The sequence below is a fragment of the Diadema antillarum genome, unplaced genomic scaffold (assembly GCF_040938485.1).
Source record: "Diadema antillarum isolate AM-2024a unplaced genomic scaffold, OU_Dant_1.0 seq00000221_RagTag, whole genome shotgun sequence".
NCBI lineage: Eukaryota > Metazoa > Echinodermata > Echinoidea > Diadematoida > Diadematidae > Diadema > Diadema antillarum.
Window position 1 is genome coordinate 301,125 of NW_027271275.1, and position 18,385 is coordinate 319,509.

At 36.0% G+C, this 18,385-nt stretch overlaps 1 protein-coding gene across 1 annotated transcript in view; it reads left to right on the plus strand.

Annotated features, from left to right (window-relative positions):
• LOC139729163 (uncharacterized) overlaps window positions 1-18,385 on the plus strand; it is a 49,655-nt gene that overhangs the window by 22,292 nt on the left and 8,978 nt on the right. The window contains exons 10-11 of the mRNA XM_071640094.1: window positions 2,634-2,711; window positions 3,167-3,227. Coding sequence (XP_071496195.1) covers window positions 2,634-2,711; window positions 3,167-3,227 — 139 coding nt within the window. The remainder of the gene's footprint in view (window positions 1-2,633; window positions 2,712-3,166; window positions 3,228-18,385) is intronic.

Consider the following 18,385-nt stretch of genomic DNA (forward strand, 5'->3'; position numbering starts at 1 on the left):
TAGTTAGTGATATATTTGTTTTATATCTCACCTATATCTTTGAAATCAAGATTACAAGACGTTTTCACTTAAAAAAAGATCATCTAGCATTGTATTTTGTTCATGCAGTGTATTGCTCGAAAGCACTGGACGTGATAATAGCCCAAAAGTGGTTTAAAGGGCTAGTATAGTATTGGTGGAGATGAGGATTGGGCTTATCACTTTTTGCGAGATACCAAGAAACCACTTATGAAATAGTATACAAATAGTAAATGGTCACGAGTGCAATGGTACGAGATTTCGCACGAGGTGAAAGATAGAGGCGCTCTATTCAACGAGGCGAAGCCGAGTTGAATAGTGCGAAGCCGAGTTGAATAGTGCGCCTCATCTTTCACCGAGTACGAAATCTCGTTCCATTGCACGAGTAAAGACCATACACTATTTGTTTTATACAACGTCCAAGTAGATCTTTTTGGTCGGAGGATTGTTGGGTAGGTCTAAGTAGGCCTAGAAGTCTATAATAGCCATACTTACATGTGGATCCACTGCGATTCTCTTTCTGGCTTGTGCAATCAGTGTAGATGCAGGCATGGTCTCTATACACGTACACTAGTACTACGTAGGCCTACATACGCGCATGCATGTACCGCACACGTACACTGCGCTAGCTGCGTGCGATCCTCAATATGCAACACACAGTACATGCAGTACCGTACAATTTCTCGAACTGGAATAGAACGAAAAAATCGATCCAAGTTGCACGCAAAAATAGAACCAAAATTGCACGGCGCGTTGAATGGAGTACTTATTGAATATCACGTCACCAACAATACTCCAATCAAATTACAAGGATCTACTTGGATGTTGTATAATACAGAACATACCATTCTAAGAGGAATTCAAAGTTTATTTGACGAAAGTCGGTTTTGGAATGGCCGAGACATCCAAAAACAAAGTAAAACAAAGCGATCGTAATAAAAGGTGGGTCCTACCTTTTATTAGGATTGCTCTGTTTTGGATATCTCAGCCATTTTAAAATCAATTTCCATCAAATAAACGTTGAATTCCCCTTGGAATAACATGCTCTTTCACATTTCATAAGAGGTTTCTCATTATCTCACCAAAAAAAAAAAAAAAAAATGTTAGAAACGTGAAGTTAGGTCTCAACCAAAACTATACAACCCCTTTTATACTCTCTAAAAAAAAGTCGAGTGAAAATATTCACTCTTAAAGGAGTGAATACAAAAAAGAGTGAATTTGGAGTGAAACTGGAATGAATTTTGAGTGAAAATGTTCATTTTCACTCGTTTTGGAGTGATCTCAGCGATCACTCCTAAATCTTCGAGTGATCCCTGAGGTCACTCCAAAACGAGTGAAAATGAACATTTTCACTCAAAATTCACTCCAATTTCACTCTAAATTCACTCTCTTTTGTATTCCTCCTCTAAGAGTGAATATTTTCACTCGATTTTTTTTTTAGAGAGTAAGGGGCGGATACCGATATCAATTTACACACGCTATCTCTGACTTAACCATAAATATGACGTCATATTCATGGTATATATGGTACATTTCACCATGAATGTGTAGTACCATCACGGTCTTCTTGTCTTCAACATAGCAGTGCTATAAAATGTTTGGTCACTCATGACGTTTAATTGATCAATTAGTGTACAGGATTTCATCAATGAAGGATATTGTTGCGGGAAAATGGGTGTTGTTGCACTGACTACTGGGGGTGGCAGGATGTTTACCGAGCGGGAATGATACCCCCAATAGAAAGGCACATTTTCCGCAATGGAAGAGAGTTAATTAGTAAGATATAAGGTGCATCAGGTACATTCACACAATTCATTCACCATCACGATGAGAGGGCTGCAACATAGTTCAATCGGAAGAGCGTATGTTCCGGGCAAAAACTGTCATTTTATTGGCAGATATACTTCTCGTTGACAAACGTACATGATCAAAATGAGTTATGACAGGACTTGTCTTATTACTCTAACTGCATGACACAACGACTTTCGCTAAAGTCCTTAGATTCAAGAAGTCACTCCTCTTAAGAAGTAAAGTGCCAGAAGTCCAAAAAGTTAAGTCCCTTGCTTAGATAGATCAATCGATATTTATACCTCTATGCTCAATGTATTTCTTTAAACTTACAAAGGTATTCGGGCAATTCAAATTATGCGGAAACTATGAGGAACATAGAATATTTGGGGCGTATACCTTCATATTAGGTAAAACATAGAATTCTTTAGTGGACTATACACAACATAAAATTCCAAACGATGCAATGCGAGGAATGGACAGAATTTACGGAATGTGCAAGGAATGTGTACTTTATCAGAGATTCAGTCTAGAACGGAAACCCACTTGTTATGGAATGTGCCCTACTTGGTACTTTATGAGGTAGAGTTATGCCAAAAATCCTAGGAGGAGAAACCCTAGAAAGTGTCAACATGGAGGGGCGTGCTTGGCACGTGCGGAACGTAAACATTGACCCCACGTGAATTCGCTGCGGAGGGCGAGTGGTTTTCATCTACAACAAGGCACTTATTGTTCTACATGGTCAGTGCAGGGAGGTGGGTCCCTGGTCAGTGGTTTCCTGGTTATCCATATTCGTAAAAATATAATATAAATATTCTCAATCAAAGGAATCTGCGCTTTCTCGATGGTTGGCCTCTGCACAGACTGGCGGAACATCCAAAGAAATGCGTCTTCTCCTACTTCAAGTAAGACTTGCACGAAATGATCTGACATCAACTTTTTCTATCCATTGCGAATGTTATGAGCACTTTCCGACCTCGTTATAATACATCAATTTGTCCACAAATGCATCCACTCATACATATATTTGAATTCATTTATATACTTGCACTTAATCATTTATACTCATTCCACTGTGTGTACTTTTTAATTATATCATGATAAAAGGCGTCACGTTTGAGGTATTACACAATCATGTCTTGAGGATGCAGTGCTATATCTGAATTTATTCCAGAGAAAACAACTGTGGCAATAACTTCAAAGGTTAATATGTTGGGAAACGTTTACAATGGTTATTTCCCAGTTCTGGGAACGAAGGGATATTAATTTGGAGTCATGATATGTATGGAACCGATGCAATCTTTGATGGTAGTTGTCATGGCGACGGTAACGGTCCTCCCTTCCCTCCTCCTGATACCAGGCGCGGGGACATTCTCATCAGGGAGAGCAGACGATCGGATTGGATCATTATCGTAAAATCGGTAGGTTCCCTTTATCCATCCTTTTTTTTTTGTTACATACCAATGAAGTACTTTCGGGCGTGATATCTCTTCTTCTAACACACACGCAGGCACACACAACACAGGACATTCTCTTTTTATTTCCCTGGTTTCACTCTTCTCAACTTAACTGATAGTCTGTATATTTATAATTACTATTATTATCATTAATATCAATATCATTATTATTATTATTATCGTCACCATTATTATTATCATTACTATTATTATTATCATCATCATTATCATTATCATTATTATTATCGTTATTATAATTATTATTGTTATTGTTATTATTATTATTATTATTATCATTATTACTATCATCATTTATCATGAGAGAAATTCGAGAAGAATTTTCGCTAAACTGTGAAATATTTGTGACGTAATTGACCTTGAAATGCAAAGAAGTCTCGGAATTATTTGATCTTTTCTTTCACACAAGGGGATTATACAATGTATTATTGATTGAATTATTCATTGTTATACAATATATTCATCAGGATGTAGCATAGCAAGTAAATATTCATAAACCCATCAAAAGTACAATATCATCGGGCGTTAAACCGCGACCATGGAATTGATCAATGATGCACATGTCTGATATCGTAATATTATGACATCTTTTTAAACTGTACATGTTTATGAAGAGCAGGTTATTCGAGGAGTTCTTTTGAATAGTGTATTTCATCCATGCTTCTGCGTGTGTATGTAACTACATCCAAGAAATACAATAATCTTTTACTTGGATATTATACTACGTCTGCAGACATGGCATAGAACGTCAACGTTACATAATAAACATATTCAATATAGACATATACATACATACATACATACATATATACAAACACACATACTGTTCATAAAGCATTCTTCAATGTCAGCCCATTGCAAGCCGATGGATACCGCTTTATGTAGGGGTATACTGCACGTATGTGTGCTTTACAAAACTGAGAACACACGTGCCCTATGACTGTCCTAATAACCCGTGGGAATTCCCGTGCTATATTATTAGAAACCTTTACCAGCAACTCTGAAAGCCTCATGCATTATGTATCATTTATGCAAACATAGTTTATGTATGCATGAAGCTGGAATATGCCGTCGACTGTCTTGTCATCGATTCACGCCGTTAAAAAAATGAATAAATAAATAAATAAATACTGGAAATCACCGCATTTAAAAAAAAAAAAAAAGATTAACTGGTACGGGAATTCCCCGTACGTCATAATTTTATCAAATTTCTGAGAGCTATAATAAACAAAGTAATCATAAGGGAATGTGTTCTTTTTTGTGTGCAATATACTCGTAAAAAACGTTAAGGTGGCTAGAAAACTACCCTCGTTATATATATATATATATATATATATATATATATATATATATATATATATGTATATATGTATTTCAAAAGATAAAACTCTTAAAATAAAGCAAAGTTTCACTGCATCATCTTTTCTTTCGATCTTTGCTTCCCAACTCCACATTCACAAATGATGAGGCAAATTCAAGGTAAAGACAATGTTACAAACGAAAAATCAGTGAGCAGAACGCATTCCTTGAAAAGGCCACCTTATATAGACATTGGCCATATGCAGTTTTTTTTCCCCGTTTTTTTTTGGGGGGGGGGGGTGGGAGGGGGGCAAGAATATGGTCTGTATTTGGGGGAGAAGACGCAAGCGAGGGAAAGTGAGGGGGGTCGTCCTTCCTCAAGAGGGAGTTTGTGCAGTTTTGGAATTGAAATTCAATGATGTGGTGCACACTTTTGTCAGTTAGTCACTGCGGGACAAGAATATAAAGAAAGTAAAACAAACAGAATTCATATATATCTTCATATTTCTAGCAAAAAGAAAGAGCACTTGACTACAATTTTCAGTAAGCACGGGGTACAGTATTACCCCCAACATGCGTCAGTAACAAGTCGAGGAAATGTTTACTTTTCATAAAAAGTGAAATGTTGTGGAATTGTCTTTGTATTTTCTTTATATTGTTGTCCTGCAGTGACGTCACAAACTGTTGTAGTCTTCTCATCCAGCGATGGCAGCAGAGAAGCTTTAAAATTCATAATTTTTGAACGGATTGTCCTAGAAAATCAATGAAGTGTGTGTTTTTTTCACTGAATAAATATTACTGCATTCACTCAATCCGCACATTGACCTTTAACACTTTTTGTATATTAACTTAGAGCAACAGCCGAGTCAAGAACACTTATTGTTCGAATAATGCGCTAGAAGAGAGTTGAATGGCATGATGGATCAGTGATGTATGTTTTCAGGAAATGTTCCCAGTCTCAGTAATATGCTAATCCTTTATGAAAGCTGGTTGAAGATGATATAAAACGTTTGTACCTTCTTTCATGCAAAACTCAAAACACATGAATTCTTCGAGTGTCCATGTGACAAGTGTGAATCCCCGTCCTGTTGTTGGCAATCGATTTGGCAATGCTGAATGCCTCATGCATTATGCATTATTATGCAAATATAGCATGCACCCTATGTATCTACGAATATAGTGTTTAGTTTGTGTGTGTGTGTTTGGCCAGGACATGCATTTGTGTAAACATATCAGTGTAATACGATCCTTGCTCTGCATTTTCAAACTGATTGCTATGAACTGTGCAGCTGCAGTCACTTGTAATCGATTACGAGCCAAGTCCATAAGCGACTCCAGAGCCTTCCTTGTAGTCTTCCTCGCGGAAACATTCCAGAAATCTTCCCAAAATATACGCCCTGAAGAAAAGTTATCTGTGTTGATATTGATATTTCTACTTTTTTGGGATCAAAGCCTTTCCAGCCAACGTGCTTTTCCAACTGTCAAGTCCATAATATCTCGCCGATCGTTATTTCATCCTATTGTTTGGGATGGTAAAAAGGCTACTATTTCGTGACGATCTTCCCTTTGAATTTCGTAAAAATGGACGATTACACATACCATCGATGAACATGGAGATATTTCAACAATATGAACACATTAAGGCAGTACCCTACTCTGGTAGAGCTTGACGAAGATTCATTATTAATTTTTTGCTGATTGTCCACTGTGAACCATAATTTATTGGCAAAAGAATTCACGTAGTGTATGCCAGCGTTTTATCATCTTGATAGGGGCTATAACACAGAGTAAACATTTACAGAATGTTTTCTTATTCTGCGCAATACATAAATACACGAGAATATGTACAACCGGCGACCAGGAAATCACCCTCCGGAAAAAAAGAACAAAAGCTAAAAAAAAAGAGCAAATACCAACAAAAAGGGCCATAATTGCCATACTCCTATTATGAATGTTTCTTCATTGTTACTACTATCATCTTTCATGCTCATCTCTTCTAACTCTTCTCGAATGGCATAGTGATTCCTAAACGCATGTACAAAATGGAGTGGTTTTTACACTTGGTCGTCTTTTAGAGCTTCAGCCGTTTGTTTTATTCATTGTGCCATGTGCCATAGTTCATACAAGTTTGCATTCCATCAAGAGAGAATAACGTGTGATATGGGGAACCTACTCAATAACAGAAGCTTGTAAAATAGGCTCCATAGTAATGATTCAAGGAGTCTAGTAGAACGTTTTAATGACAAAAGAAAAATGACGAAACGTCCGAGCAGACAAAGTGTTGATATTGTAATAATAAGAGAAAGATATTAGGGTGTTCATAACTAAATCTAAGGTAACAAAGCTTAGAAACAATTTGGTGAAACAAATTTAGTCACTCGAGCGAGGCTTCATTGTGAGTACACAAAGGTATGGAAGAAACTATAACTTGGAAATGATCTGATATGTCTGAAACAATATACTGATCAACATAGTTGTGACTATTTAAGAAAGTACTATCAATATTAGTGCTGACACAAGAGAATCTTGTTGGTATATTATACAACGATGTCAAGGAGTGAACAGTGGTGAAAGACGATGAATCAATAGTATCAAGAAAATCACTTTAGTGGCTTTCCATAGTCAAATGAATCTAAATCAAAGTCGCTTATCATTAATAGCTGTGTTTGTTACGGGAATGGGGTGAATCCGAAATGATTCCGAGAGTCGACATGAAATCAAAGTAATTTCAGTTGCATGGCTTATAAATTTCTCCTATTAATGCACTATTACCATTTGGCATGCTTACATCAATAAAATTACAACTGTGCTTTCAACTGAATCAGACATAAGGATTAAACTGGATTATTATTTTAACTTTCAAAACATTCTTTGCATGAAATGCCACATTTTCACCTCGTTTACAAACTTAATTATTTGTGACTGAGTGTATTACCATCTAATAAGTGAATTAGTAAAGTGACATTATCGGCCGTCTAAGTTTCACATAAACCCAGAACGGAGAGTTTCACATTCCGTGTCAAGAAAAAAAAAGAGTGTAATTGATCAATATTTTTAGTCGAACTTCTTATGTCATGATGCAAGACTGAGATACATGTAGTATATTCCAATATGTTGTTACATGTTGCGGTGAAATATTACCAGATGTACCAGATTTCGGATGAAATGAAATGTCATGGTCATCATGAATACGGCAAAGCTCAGGCATATCACCATTGAGGGTTTCGATGTTATTAATATCATTCACGTTGGATTTAATGTCAGACGGAGTCTGCAGTAAATGATAAGCAGGGGCGGATCCAGGAATTCCGTAAAGAGGGGGCGTGTTTACAAAATTAAAGGGGGGAGGGCGCACGCACCCCTCCCCCATTCTTTTCTTTTTATTTCTTTTGTTTCAACAAAAAATAAAGGGGGGGCGTGCGCCGGTTGCGGTCCTCCCTGGATCCGCCCCTGATAAGGTGGTATAAAATTACTTGGAATCCGGGAATACAATACAAGGCAAGATTCAATTTGACCAACCTATTTGTTACAATGGACAGTCTTATTTCCTTTGATCCCACGTTAGATGCCGCCACTCAAAAATAATAATTATTATTTGAAGTATGTGTAGGGCTACCCGGCAGACAGGAAGACTATTGATTCATGTGTCATTACATAATAACAGGCCACTCTCTTCTCATAAGGAAGATATGTTTGAATAATGTATACGATGGCAAATAGTTTTCGCCGTCCCTTCCCATAAAAGATGATCGGTACATACTGGTACAGACACGGAGATAGAGTAGGAATAAAAGTTACTCGACTTTACACGTCTTTACACTAATCTGATTTATAGACAAATAAAGAATTATACTTGAAGATTATTGTACCATATCAGTTTCATTATTCGAAATACTATTAAAACTATGCAATCGGCTTTCCAGAAAGGGCACAATTTCAAATACTTTCACGACATTCAGCTATATAGGCATACACTTTTGCAAATATTTCTGGACGGGATCTTCTTTTGTTTTATATGTTTGGTCATGAGATGTAGTTTCTGTTGATTACAAACAAGCAAAATATCGCCCACATTATATTAGAGTTCCAAAATAATCTTCAGATTGCTCAGAAAGACGAGCCCCGATCATCAAATGCACAAGTGCGCCTGTGGAATGCTTTTGTGCATCATAGAAATCTTAATATCAGTAATATGCTAATTACATTTATGAAAGCTTGTCGAAGATGACACAAAACGTTTGTTCCATCTCTCATGCAAAGCTCAAAACACATGAACCCTTCGATTGTCCAATGTGACAATTGGGGAATCCCCGCCCTATCGTTGGCAATTGATTTGGCAATGCCGAATGCCTCATGCATTATGCATTATTATGCAAATATTGTATGCCCTGTATGTATCTACGAATATGCTGTTTAGCTTGTGTGTGTGTATTTGGCCAGGACGTGCATTTGTGTAAACATATCAGTGTAATACGACCTTTGCTCTGCATTTTTAAACTGATTACTCGTATACTTCGAACTGTGCAGCTGCAGTCACTGGTAATCGATTATGAGCCAAGTCCATAAGCGACTCCAGAGCCTTCCTTGTAGTCTCCCTCGCGGCAACATTCCAGAAATCTTCCCAAAATTTACGCCCTGAAAAAAGCTATCTATCTTGATATTGAGACATTTATTTTTCTTGGGATCGAAGCCTTTTCAGCCAAGGTGCTTTCCCTACTATCAAGCGCATAACATCTCGCCAATCGTAATTTCGCACTGTTGTTTGGGGTGGTAAAAAAGGCTATTTCGTGACAATCTCTCCTTTGTATTTGGCAAAAATGGACGACTAAACATACCATCGATGAACATGGAAATGTTTCACCAATATGAGTTCGCATGAAGGCAGCATACTATTACTACCCTGGTAGAGTTTGACGAAAATTCATTATTTTTGCTTATTATCGACTGTGAACCATAATTGATTGGCAAAAGAACTTCACGTATGCCAGCATTATTTCATCATCTTGATAGGTGCTAACACAGAGTAACCATTTACGGAATGTTTTCTTATTATGCGCAGTATATAAACAGTCGAGGGCATTATCATCTGGCGACCAGGAAATCACCCTCCGGAAAAAAAGGACAAAAGTTAAAAGACAAAAAAAAGAGGAAAATAAGAATACTAAATGAACTCATGTGATGATCAACGTACGTAACAATGGGTTCTTCATTAATGTTAGGTTACTGATGTATGTGCATGTACAATTAAAAAAAAAAGAAAATGGAGCGGTTTTTACACTTGGTCGTCTTTTCAAGTTCAAAGTTTATTTCATTTTTCAACAAAAACATATGTTTCACTTCATTTTGTAACAGAAAATAAGGTAAGTAGAACATAGTGAAATAAAAAGAGTATAACAATTGAGGACCTAAAGTAATCATACATTGTATTGCAAGAAAGAAACATAAGTGATCAAAGCGAAATACATGTATACCGTTGTTTTAAATGCGAAAAATGGAGGGACCCACTAAAAAGACAGAGCTTGTAGTATGTGGGTCCCTCTGGAGAAGAACATCAACGAAAAGATCCTAAATTGAACCGTCGTATATACAAACAGATAACAAAGTGGAAGAAGTCTGGAAGCCCACTAGAAATTAGATTAACAAATAAATACATTTACATAGACGCGAACTAACATAAAACAGGACTAGACAGCAAGACAACTACTAAAGAAAAGGTTGTAAAGGACAAAACTGGATGGACAAGACTGACGAATTGAAGACAAAATAGCAGACAAGAACGCAAACAAGAGACAGAAACAGTAACAGAACAACAGAAACAACATAAACATAAACAGCGATCTTCGGCAGAAGCATGCCGAGAGAAACAGAAGATAGTTGCTGGGGAAAGCGAAATTTTGACGCCTTGAAGAAAGACAAGAAAATAGAAAATAGAGGGATATATGAACCGAGGTGGCACACGGAGAGTCATCTACTAGACTCTATGGGTAAAAAATGGCATAGATGACAACATTGCAAACCTCTTCGAGTAGGGGACAAAGTAAACAGGTTAGTATTAAAAAAAAAGCCAAAAGGTTAATTCAGTATTGTAGAGTCATACGATTGCAATAAAAAAGACTTCAGTCTCCTCTTGAAAGAGTATATGGATGGAGCATCTTTTAAGTCATGATTCAAAGAATTCCAATAATTTGGGCCTACATAAATAAGTGAGTTTTTAGCAAAAATCAAAGAGGTAAATGAAATTCACCAGATCGCCTAGTGGGATATTTGTGAAATGATTGATTTTTGAGGAACATAGAATCAAAAATAGATGGAAGCAAGTTATTACAATACTTGTAAACATAAATTGCCCTAAATTAAACAAAAACAAATCTGTCATTTTTAAGAGCTTGTTGGAGGCAAACAACATATTTGTATGAGAACATACAGAGGAATTACAGATAACACGAAGAGCTTTCTTTTGTAAAAGAAACACTTTGTCTAATAAATTCTGATGAGTGTTGCCCCAAACTAATACTCCATAATTAAGATTAGGCAATATTAACGACGAATATAACATAAGTAATGATTTTTGTGAAATATAAAATTTCAATCTATTTATTATACCTATATTACGTGATACTATATTACAAACATTATCAACATGTGATTTCCAGGAAAGTTTGTCATCCACAATGACACCCAAAAATTTGGTATGTGAGACTCTTTGTAGATGAGAGTCATCTAATACTATATTCATACTTAAACTGTCAACAGTGTTACTAAAAAGCATATATTTCGTTTTTTGAGCATTGAGTGATAGCCTATTGGCCCTGACCCAATTTGTCACTTTCTTCAACTCAATGTTGATTTTATGAACAAGAAAATCAATATCATTATGGGCAAAAAATACATTTGTGTCATCTGCAAAATGAATAAAAGAGAGGCTGTCGGATACGCGACAAAAATCATTGATATAAATAATGAACAATAACGGCCCTAAAAGACTTCCCTGTGGGACGCCGCATTTGACTTCTCTGACATCTGAATCATAGTTTTTAATTTTTACAAATTGTTTTCTATCAACTAAATAACTCCTGAACCACTCCAAGGCCTTCCCACGTATTCCATAATGCGATAACTTATAAAGTAAAATATCATGATTGATAGTGTCGAAGGCCTTGGAGAAGTCCAAGAAAATACTAACTAAATGAGAATGGTTATCAATTGCATGAACAACTCTATCAACAAAATGCAAAAGAGCATGCGTAGTACTATGTTTCTCGCGAAAACCAAACTGATAATTCGTAATAACCTCATGTGCCTTCAAAAAATTAATCATTCTCTTATAAATGAGTTTTTCTAAGACCTTGGACAATGACGATAATAATGAAATTGGGCGATAATTGCTGATTTCAAACTTATCACCTGCCTTAAATATTGGGATTACTTTAGCTAATTTCATTTTATCGGGAAACACACCGTTAAGAATTGACAAATTGAATATATGAGCAAGTGGATCAGCAACCGAGGAAATAACACCCTTAAGTACAAAATTATTTATCTCATCATAACCAGAACTACGTTTATTTTCAAAAGAGGAAACTATATCAATAATTTCAAATCTGTTAGTTGGTGTGAAAAATATGGAATCAGAGTTACGATGACCTAAAAATTCAGTAAAATGAGTCTCTGTTGCAGGAATGTTATGAGCATAATTTTCGCCTATTTTTGAAAAATAAGTATTAAAAATATTTGCAATATAAAGGGAATCATTAATCAATTCATCATTCACTTTAACTCTATCAATGTCAGAGTTTTTACTCGGAACATTCATGGCCTGTTTTAAAACTTTCCAGGTATTTTTCATATCAAACTTATATCTCGATAATTGCTTAGAATAATATCTTTCTTTTCAGAACGTAAAATCATTGTCAAAGTATTTTTGTATGATGTATATCTATTCTTCGATCGCTCAGTTTTTTCCATTTTGTACTTATAATACAAACGATTTTTCCTATTAATTGAACGAAGAATTGATCTTGAAATCCAAGGTAACCTGGGTGTTTTTTATACTCGGTTCTATTTCTTTGTTTTGGAATTACATCATCTAAATGATGATTGAAAATTTCCATAAAATTATGAAAAGATATATTAACGTCATCGCTGCCAAATACTCCTGACCAGTCAGCATTCTCGAGAGCCGCATCAAAACTTGCTAACTTTTCAGGTGAAACTCTACGTCTGAACAAAAAAGATGAAACAGGTTTAGTATTAGCTGGTGTTTTAGGTGTAAAACAAGTCATTATTGGAAAATGATCGGTCATATCTGAAAGAATTATAAAAGAATCGGGGAGGGGTAAAATATTACAAAACAAGTTGTCAATGAGGGTGGCAGAGCGATCTGTAACACGTGTGGGTTTAGAAATAAGCGGAAGAAAAGACGAGGACAGAAGTGTATGGAGAAACTCACTAGAGATATTATCATGCTCAGACTTCAGCAAATCAATATTAAAATCGCCGAGTAAAAAGCAATCCTTATTTTTAAAAACGTGTGAATTAGCCAGATCTGAAAAATAATCTAAAAAATCATAAGAATTTGAATTAGGGGGTCTGTATATAACGCCTACCATAAGATTTCTACATCCTGGGATGAACATTTCTATAAACAAAGATTCAACAATATTGTCCATTCTAGAGATATCTTCATGAATAATAGTATCATAGGAACGTGCTACATACAATGCAACCCCCCCTCCATTCTTATCAGACCTATTGTTAACAAATAAATTATAACCCTCGATTGCGAAATAATTTTCTGCATTGGAAGCTAACCATGTCTCACTTAATCCGATAACGGATAGCGACTGACTTGCATCAGATTCTAATAAAAATTTTAAATCATCAAAATGTTTATTCAAACTCCTTATATTTAAATGCAAAAAAGAAAATGTATCCTCAGAAAAATTCTGAATTATATTTTTGTATTGATTCACTGTAATATAATTGCACAACTTATTTTGGGTGATATGATCATTACTAAAATCAAAAGGCAATTCATTTGCAGCAGTGTTCAGGCTATCGGTAACAAAATTATCGTAAGGGGTGGTTCGTATACTGGTTGACCCACTCACTGGGTCAGAGTCTAAGCCTGTGTCCCTAAACAATTCAAAAAAATCATCGTTCGATAAGGAATAAAATGGAGCATTCAAAAAATTAGCCATAATTACGAATACAAGACGAATCTTTTAAAGTCTGCGTCATCAACGAGACTAGGATGTAATGAACGAGTGGACAATACAAGAAAATACCCAGTCGCCGTAATGTGGCAAGACACTGGAGTAAGTTACGAACATGGGTGACGTCAAAATCATGATAAGCAGAAGATCGCTGAGGAGACGTAGAACGTGAAACGAGAAGGGGAAGAATGAGGTAAGTAAGAGCAGTGAGAAGAATCGACAGAAAAGGACATAGAACACACACAACACAATAACAAGAATAAATCCAGTGTCTCAGTGGGCTTCCGAGAAGACGTACATGCATTGGAAAGGATAAAGAGGATTGTGAGAGGCAAGCCGATATGCCGATATGCTAGAGCGAAGACGGTGGGATAACAAAGCCATGTTGTAGTGTGTTTGGGGGAGGGCTCCCGCCAGATACGGAAAATACGATGGGGAAACATTAGATGAAATAAAATTGTAATGAATAATAATCCTTCAATGATAACACGACAATTTAACTGCATAAGAGAATATGTAAGGAGGTTTAAATACATCTTTCTTGAGTTTCGGATATAACATTTCGGAACGATTAATGAAAGAAAGAAAAAAAAAGAAAAAAAATAATTACATTCATATTTAACATCCAAAAAACAAATGAGTTCAAGATTTAGGATTAAAGTATTGTACATGGTAATCAAGAATTGTACAATATAACACGTCAGTCATATATCTATCTTGATGCGATTCACATGCAATTGATTGACATAACAAGTACACTATTTGATACTTGTTATGTGACAGTATAGGTAACCAATGAAGACGAAGACGAGTAAGAATGGTATTATGACCTAATTACGATGGATGATTACGGGTGCACGTCACGAAACCAACGCCCACAAGTCATACAGCCCATGATTTATACAGCTCACAAGTCATACAGCCCATGAATTCGACACTAAGCAAAAAAAGGCCCACGAGACCGACACGTTAAGCCCCGTGTTGTTTCTGTCGAACTCGTGGGCTGTTTTTACCTAGTGTCGAACTCATGGGCTTTATTTGCCTATAGTGTCGAACTCATGGGCTGTTTTTACCTAGTGTCGAACTCATGGGCTTTATTTGCCTATAGTGTCGAACTCATGGGCTGTTTAAGTCGTGAGCTGTATGACTCATGGACCTGTTATTAGAGTCGAACTCGTGGGCTTTATGACTCGTGGGTGTCGGTCTTGTGGGATGACCCCATGATGACATTATAAAACTATTCGAAAGAAACAAACAAACACACACACACACACACACACACACACTCGTAAAGTGACCCTTGAATAGTGTTATTGGTGGGTAGTATATCTCGTCAGGACATTTTGAAGACTGGCTTTACCTGATAATTATGGCAGTCTATTCCAAATTCGAAGTTCATGAAGGCTGAATAATTGATTTCTTAATTTGTGAAACGCAAAGGTTCTGCCAGAAGATAAGTAGCATTACCCCAGTTCTTAAAAATCTTCACTGGCTACCAGTATCCAAGAGGATAGAGTTTAAAATTCTTCTTCATACATGGAAAGCAGTACATTCTTCAGCTCCAAAATATTTGCAAAACCTTGTTTCAGAATACGTCCCTGGCAGAAATCTCCGTTCATGTAATAGTAAAGTCATTTCAATATCTTCTTGAGTGCGATCATCTTGAAATAACAATTGTACAGAAATTGGAATCAAATAATTGCTACACTAATGCATAATACTAGTACCTTGAAAATCAAATGAGATGAACTCATTTGAGAATCGAAGGAAACAAAGTAAGAGTTACGATGGCGGTAAACTTAATATTCAGTGACGTCGGCACCGAAACTTGAAAAAATGCGTACCTCTTGAATCGATTGTCCAATCGTCCTCAAACTTTCACTGATGTGTTCTAGTAATATTGCTGCTTTCACTCAATTCACATTTATTTTCGGGCTTTACTTTGGTTTCCTTCAACATGAAAGAATCGCGAAGAAGAAAGCATGCGATCGAAGTCTGTTAAAATTTTCACAGAATACTCAACCCAGTGTCTCTTTAAGCTTCTTGCTGTTGCTTACGATTCTCTCGTTAGAGTATGCTTTGCAGTATGTCCAGGAGCTGCTCAATCAGATGCAAGTTAAGACATGATTATAATCACCGAAATGCTTCTAACCATAGGGTCTTCTTGCTCTTTGTCTACTGCTCAGGTCGTGCATCAGGGCCGGAGATAACGTTTTTCAAAGTGAGGGGGCCATGTTTTCAGGATAGACATTTCTCTACCAAAATCGACCAACAAGCAAAAGAAAAAAAAAAGATAAATAAAAGGGAAAATGAATAAAATATAGAAAAATATATAAATTGAAATAGATAAATAAACCAAAAATAATGAAAATAAAAAATAAGTAACTTTTTTGTTGCCACTTCCTTCCAAAAATCGGTTGTCAAGCCCCCCCCCCCCCCCAAAAAAAAGGGGGGTGGTCTTAACATTTTCGCTGCCACTTCCCTCTAAAAATCGGCTGTGACATGCAAAAAGACAAAACAAAAACAAAACAAACAAAAAAGTCTTAACCTTTTTTTGCTTGGTGTATCACCGCTTCGTTTACACCATTTTACCCTCCTATCCATTTTGATGATAACGCCAATCTTACCGACCAGCATGCCTTTATATGAGTTCGTCTAATGACCATTTTTGTCACTTCGACCACGACATATATACTTTTCCATTGGTTTTAGATAAAATGTTCTGTATCCAGGATGTCCGCTTCCAATGTACAGTTCGTGCTCAAGTTGTCTGTATACTCAAGTGTTCCCATTCTAACTGGGGTCTTCGTGTATAGAAATTGATTAGTCGATGTCTCACTGCATTGGTGTATGTATCCAGCTTTCAGGTCTATTGTTATTACTAATTTGTCTCATTAACAGAAGGTTATACGTGATTTTTTTTTAATGCGTTAATGCCACCTGCTCGTAATGATGTATTTTGTATCATTAAAAAAAAAATCGAGTGAAAATATTCACTCTTAAAAGAGTGAATATAAAAAGAGTGAATTTAGAGTGAAATTGGAGTGAATTTTGAGTGAAAATATTCATTTTCACTCAAATGTGAAAATGTTCATTTTCACTCATTTTGGAGTGACCTCAGGGATCACTCGAAGATTTTGGAGTGATCCCTGAGGTCACTCTAAAACGAGTGAAAATGAAAATTTTCACTCAAAATTCACTCCAATTTCACTCTAAATTCACTCTTTTTTTTGTATTCACTCTTTTAGGAGTGAATATTTTCACTCGATTTTTTTAGAGAGTACATTTAAGTCAATCATTGACCTATTTCCGTGTGTTTCCGCTGTTCAAATATCACAATAATTTTGTTTAATTGGCTTTCTGTTCTTTTTTTGTGAAAAAGGAATGCAGAAATCAAATCAAATGAAATCATAACATATCAAATTAAATAAAATTATAAATAAGTATCAATTTTGTCTGTTATCCATAATGCTCAAAGTTGGGTAACTTCCTAAAAAACATTGAGAATAGGCCAGGCCCCTAACATAAAAATATGTTTTTCTCTCTCAACCTATATTTTCACCAGCACCTGAGAGACATAATTATATGCAGGCTTATAATAACTTTTCAGTAGGTTCTCGTCCCGCTGAAGTTATTTAAATCTATACCAAGACCATGAAGATTTACAATTACATTGACAATATACTTTTTGTTCCTCTTCCCCCTATATTAATCATGTCATATTAAACGTCATGTACCTTCGAGTGTATCTGTCAGGTTGTATATTGACTTACCTTAAAACTGGTGTCTTTACTTGTAAACATCTTGTTTGCAACAGTAGCTGTATCAATGTGCTATTCATCACCAGTCATTTTCCAAACTTTCAGTGCATCCATACAGTTTGTGCCATGTTCACAAGTGAAAATGGAAATAATTGTGAGCTGATGTGAATTATAATGTGCGTATGATGGACCAAATTTAGAATTGTACAGGTTGAAGCAAATGGACACAATATGACTTAATGAACCGGAGACCGGGATACAAGACGAATTAACGTGTAGGTGCACAATAAACAACCTTTTTGTTTGTTTGTTGTTGTTATTGTTGTTGTTGTTTTGATAGCGGGGGGGGGGGGGTCGAGGAGGGGAAGGGCAGAGAATGTATCCTTCATTCTTAATGACTCCCCCTCTCTCACCCCCCCCCCCAAAAAAAAAAAAAGAGAAGAAAATCCAACCCACATAATATAATTTTGATTGATTTTTTTTTATTACAATCTATCCCTTCAAATGATGCAGTTGAAAAAAAAATCATACTTTGGAGACATGAAATAAATTACTTTCCTAGGTCATTATTAGACTGTGATATTGTGTTATTCATTTGGATTTTATTGTAAGACAGCAGCCTCTTCAATTTTAACACTTTTCTTTTCTTACTGTATCATAATTGATTATCATTATTCTCCAAAAATGAAAGTTCGTCATTTCCAACGCTCGATCTGAAATAGTATTTGTTAGTTCAAAAGAGTATGATTTTCGTTAATCCGCCAGTCAAATAACGTTTTCGCATCCGACATGCGACCTTATGGTTTTATGAACGTATGACGTCTGAGAA